This window comes from Poecilia reticulata, linkage group LG9 (genome assembly GCF_000633615.1).
Source record: "Poecilia reticulata strain Guanapo linkage group LG9, Guppy_female_1.0+MT, whole genome shotgun sequence".
Lineage (NCBI taxonomy): Eukaryota > Metazoa > Chordata > Actinopteri > Cyprinodontiformes > Poeciliidae > Poecilia > Poecilia reticulata.
The window spans coordinates 33,060,585-33,065,908 of NC_024339.1; the positions used below are offsets into that span (position 1 = coordinate 33,060,585).

The window sequence follows — 5,324 nt, forward strand, 5'->3', positions numbered from 1 at the left end:
ATTATAGTTGATCATATTTCTGGTTATTAGAACAATCAGGCTGGACGGGAGTCGCTCAGAGTCAGTAAAACATGGCCGCCGCCGCCTCCTGGTTCATGTTCAGTCTGATAAACAGATCTGTTTCATATAGATCTATATTAAACATTCAGCTTCAGAGACGGCTCAGATATGAATTTCTTTGTTGTTTAATGTTTTAATTAAACTTTAAACAACATTTTTTCTCTCTCATCCGTTTCTCTTCCATAGATGGAGGGAGCGGTCATGGCTCCAACCTTCTGAGTTCATTCATCAGTTTGTTTTTGTTGCTGACATCAAATTATTTTTAGGAATACCAAAATCTACTGGAGACTTTAAAACATGACTTTTTAAAAGTTCAAACTCCAAACCTATGTATTAATACTAGGGCTGCACCGACTGCAGTTTGCTGGCCGATCGCCCATCTTTTAAAAAGCCCAACTTACAGATTATGATTTTGGCCGATACCATGTTTGTTGTCTGACATGTTGCTCAATATATCAGGAAAGTTGCTGGACTGGAAACAGTGGGGTGACTGTTGTTAACTGTAAATGTGCAGACATGACCTGGTCGGTCGGTTTGTCAGTCAAACTTCTCACAGGAGAAAAAACCACAGCGGTTCAATTTTAGACCTTTGCTGAGATTGATAACATCGGGGATAAGATCACATGGAAAAATCACCAATCTCCCAAAACTAAGGAAACTGGCACCAATAAACTGGCTGGCTGATAAATCGGTGCACCCCTAATTAATACGCAGACTGGAAACGAAGCAGAAGCTAACATCTACAGCCTGGCTGCTGCGTTGGTTCAGCCAATCAGCACCAAGGAAACGACTGATGCCAGCCAATAGCGCGTCAACAAGCCTTGTTTAGACTATTTAGCTTCAGGAGCTGCAGTTTCTCTCTAGTGTTTTAAAGTGAATACATTTCATTTCCCAGGGAAATCCATGAATATCTTTGGGAGTTCATTCGATTTATGTTCCTGCAGCTTATAGATGCAGAGAACCACCAACCAGTTCTACCATTAATGCCACTATAATCAACCAGTACAGAAAAAAACTGGTGTAGTCAAAGCAGAAATTCACACTATTAATTATGTCTGATTTAATTATTCAAGTTAAGTTGGGGTCCAATAATTATTACACACAGAAGTAATTTTGCTAATTAGTGAAAAGGCCTAGTAAGAACAATAAGCCTCTAGATAAAATCTTCATTATTCAGGTTTCTCCTTTAACAGACCTGATCCAATCAGCTGATCAATACCATGAAGTTCAACTGAAACTATGACGACATCATGGTGGAAATATGATTAAATATTACTTAAAAGTTGTTGTAAAACGACTGAGTTTAGATTTATACCGTAAATCTTTTAAATATGAAGCATTACACGTTTTACTTTCCCTGGAATAAAACTCCAGATCTTATATGTGGCCTGTTCCTCCTTCAAGCAGCGCAGCTGATCCGTTTCCTGGTGTCCATCATTCATGGACTGACAGCCAGAAACATCCTGCCACACTTTTCAGAAGGCGGTATGTTGGGGTTTATTACAGGGATTCATTAATCCCAGTAATGATTCAGAGCTGAGCGGCTCTAAATGCATTTCTGTTGCAGCAACCCGGTGGAGCCGTCTAAAGCCTGGGAGCTTTATGCAATAAAACCTCTGATCGATCCGGGGAGGGTGCGGTGGAGAGCAGTACGACGTCACATGAACCGATCCGCTGGTCACTTAGCCTCTAAAACAAATACATTCTGGAAATAAGGGCGTTTCAGTGGATAATGAAAGGGAAAATCTAGTTGGTTTAATTAACGGACGGTAAAATGGGCTGCGTCTATTTGATGGGTAAACAGGGTGCGCATTTTCGGCCCGTCAGTTTTTAATTTGTGGTTTTATAAATATCTTCACAAATACACTTTTACATAGAAAACCTGAAAGGCTGGCTGTGATTTATCTTCAACACGGCATACAAACACCGTCGAGCTCCGTGTGGCTGCTCTAAAAGTGGGCCAAAAACCGTCAACGTTACTGCTTTTCCAGGAATTAGACCAAGCCGCTCGGGCCTACTGTGAAATGGAGGTCAGTGGAATCAGACGGGGGTACCTACCTTCTCACAAAGCGTCCGGACTTGGTTCTCTGTCAGCTGCTTGCACTCGTTGAGTTGCTCAATCCACTGGTCTAACTCTTTAGTAAAAGTTTTATCCTCCATGACGGCAGCTGTGGTAAAAACCAAACCGATCTGCGTTTCAGCCCCTGGCTTCAGCTACGCGTATTGTTATACCAAACCCAGTCCCGCCAAATAGCGAACAAAATCAACAACTACACCGAAAAATATCGATACCTTCAGATCACTTCTGTCATTATAAACCAGGTGTGTTAACTTCCCGACATTAAAAACTGTTTCTGAGAGCTGCGGGAGCGAAACGCATCGAAAGTCCCCGATGCGGCAGAACGGAGCGGCGTCGCAGAGGCTAAAAGAGCTAGCTGCAATAACATCCGGGTACTTTAGCATCGCGCAAACTCGACTCAGCAGCGACGCCACATGGAGAGGGCGTGAACTGCAAAGGAGCGCTAGGTGGCGCCAATACATCAAAATAGAGCAACAATATGGAGGGGAAAACGTTTGTTTTCGAGGTATCTTTTCAAGTAAAAATCTATTTTTACTTTTGAATATATCACTATGATAATAATAACAATCAGAAATGTATATGCGTAGCTCTTTAAAATAACTGTTAGGTTGACCAAAGTGTTTAAAATGTATTTAAAGATAAATAAATAAATAAAATAGTAGCATTTTGACTGGTTTGGAGACGGCTTAGTAAAAACTGGCTTATGGCAAAATAAAGTCAATTACAGTCATCCAGACGTGAAATAAAAGATTGAACATCCTGTTCAATGATTTAAAAAAATGGTTTTGGCCAAAAATCGTAAAAGAAGATTTTCTAAATTGTCTATCAAATTTAAAATTTGATAGACAGCCAAAAAGCCCAAGATTTATCACTGGAAATGCGCATCTGAACGACATACCAAGGACATATATTCTACTTTAAAAAAAACAAAAACAAACCCCAAAAAACCCACTAAACTTTCAGTGATCATATCTAATGTTTACTCTACATTCGCCTGAGCTAACTAACTCAGAATGATGCAGCAGTCTCAGTAGATAGAAAATAGCATTAGAACAACCAAGAATGTGTACAAATAAGAGAGAAACATTATTTTTATCCTGCCTCTATTTCTGTAGTTTAGTGGGAATCCGTTGTGAATTTCCATGTCGCCGCATGGTGGCAGTATGAAGCCGCCAGGGTGTCTCACTGACCACCCGAAGCTTGAAGAAGAAGCCATTAGCTTCCAGTCCGCTGCGTGTTTACCGCAGTTAGCTGCTTATGGAATAATTTATCATTCTTTACGTGACTTTAATGAGTTGAGACTTTAGATTAAACTGGTCCTGTTGTTGGTGTAACTTTGACTCCAACTATGGCTCATCTGACTGAAAACCCCGCTGATAAAGAGAGGTAAGCACAGCTCAGCTAAAGCTAATGGAGCTAGCTCCTCAACCAGCTGAAACCCCCTAGAAGCCCTGATGGATTTAATAAAACAACAGAAATATGCTCGCCTTTATTAGATAATTGCTCTCATTTCTGAAAACAGGTCGATATAAACTTCTCTCTGTAATTCGGCTTACATTATTTCTGATTTTAGCTGACAGGTGATACAAACTCTGCTGGTTTTCCATAAAGTTTGGCTTGGCTCTGAGCTCCTTAGCATGACGTGTATGATCTCTTCTTCGTTTTATTGTGTTTCAGAATCATAACCACATATCCTTCCGATGTTGCTCCGAATTTCAAACGTATCTTCTTTTAAATGTGAGATAATTGTTAAAAGTTGAATGAAAGCATTTCCCTTTTCCGTCAGGAAGTCGGTTTGTTATGTTAAAAGGTTATGATTAAATAATGAAGCAGGGCTCTTTTCAAAACTTTAAACATTAAAACAGATGAAGGAACAGAGTTCCAACTGTTTTACTGTTGGTGAAACAGTAAAACAGCTTTTTAAAGTCTTGTATTAAAACTTGGCAAAATAAAAGTTGATTATTTGGTATCTTGGACACAATATTTCTAAAAAAGCCAAAACTTAATTGATTAATTTGTGTATTTGGAACAAATCAGAGCTGCTGTGTGTTGGACTGACTGTAGTTTGAAATGTTTCCTGAAGCGCAACATGTCAACGCAGCAAGTCACACAAAACAACCGAGTTTTAGGGATTAATTTAAGGTTTTACGATGTAAACATCTTTTAATCGTAACATTGCAGCTGCTGATGTCAGACCAGCTGCTGATGTCAGACCAGCTGCTGATGTCAGACCTGATCTGTTTCAGGTTCATCTGCGTCTATCCCGTCTACATCAACAGCAAGAAGACGCTGGCTGAGGGGCGCAGGATCCCCACAGAGAAGGTTTGTCTTTCTGTCAGGGCAGCTGAGGCGCTGACCCGGTACCGACTGGCCGCTGACCCGGTACCGACCGGCCGCTGACCCGGTACCGACCGGCCGCTGACCCGGCTGCTCCGTTTTTGTCTCCAGGCGGTGGAGAACCCGTCCTGCGCAGAGATCCGTGACGTTTTGACGGCCGCAGGGATGAACGTCTACGTGGAGGTAGAACCCAACCGCCTCCCTCACAGACGCTCCCGGGTCCAAACATGGTGCCTGATCCGTCCTGGTTCTGTTTGTCTTCCAGAACAAGATGCATCCCAGGGAGTGGAACCGGGACGTCCAGTTCAGAGGTCGGGTCAGAGTCCAGCTGAAGCAGACGGACGGCAGTCTGTGTCAGGACAAGTTCAGATCCCGTGAGTGTCCAGCAGGTGGCGCTTCTCCTCTCCTGCAGCTCAGACTCTGAAACTCTGGAAGGTTTTGACTCCCTGGAAACGACCAGAACCTCAGAACCTCCTCCATCCATCAGAGACGCTTCTGGTTCCTAATCTCTCCTTCAGCCTCTTTCTGCCCTGCAGCTGGATCCTCCTCCTCCTCTTCCTCTTCCTCCTCTTCCTCAGCCAGGTTTTGTAATGTAGTTTTAAATCGTCTTGGTCAGAAGTGACGGACGTTTCTCAGACAGATGTTCCTCTAACATCTGGAGAAGATCCAAACCCAGACTGTGATCTGAACCCGGCTGCTGGTTCCGATCAGAACCCGGCTGCTGGTTCCGATCAGAACCCGACTGCTGGTTCCGATCAGAACCCGACTGCTGGTTCCGATCAGAACCCGACTGCTGGTTCCGATCTGAACCCGACTGCTGGTTCCGATCTGAACCCGGCTGCTGGTT

At 42.9% G+C, this 5,324-nt stretch overlaps 2 protein-coding genes across 3 annotated transcripts in view; one reads left to right on the top strand and one right to left on the bottom strand.

The window, feature by feature from the left end:
* Window positions 1-2,498, bottom strand: part of LOC103470779 (serine/threonine-protein phosphatase 2A catalytic subunit beta isoform) — an 8,413-nt gene extending 5,915 nt beyond the window's left edge. The window contains exon 1 of the mRNA XM_008419445.2: window positions 2,119-2,498. Coding sequence (XP_008417667.1) covers window positions 2,119-2,220 — 102 coding nt within the window. The 5' untranslated portion in view covers window positions 2,221-2,498. The remainder of the gene's footprint in view (window positions 1-2,118) is intronic.
* An 826-nt stretch (window positions 2,499-3,324) lies between these two features.
* Window positions 3,325-5,324, top strand: part of srp19 (signal recognition particle 19) — a 3,506-nt gene continuing 1,506 nt past the window's right edge. The window contains exons 1-4 of one of the 2 annotated variants that reach the window (XM_008419442.1): window positions 3,325-3,526; window positions 4,387-4,462; window positions 4,589-4,660; window positions 4,743-4,851. In XM_008419442.1, coding sequence (XP_008417664.1) covers window positions 3,489-3,526; window positions 4,387-4,462; window positions 4,589-4,660; window positions 4,743-4,851 — 295 coding nt within the window. In that variant the 5' untranslated portion in view covers window positions 3,325-3,488. Of the gene's footprint in view, window positions 3,527-3,855; window positions 3,878-4,386; window positions 4,463-4,588; window positions 4,661-4,742; window positions 4,852-5,324 lie in introns of those variants that run through there. The other variant, XM_008419444.2, reaches the window with a different exon arrangement.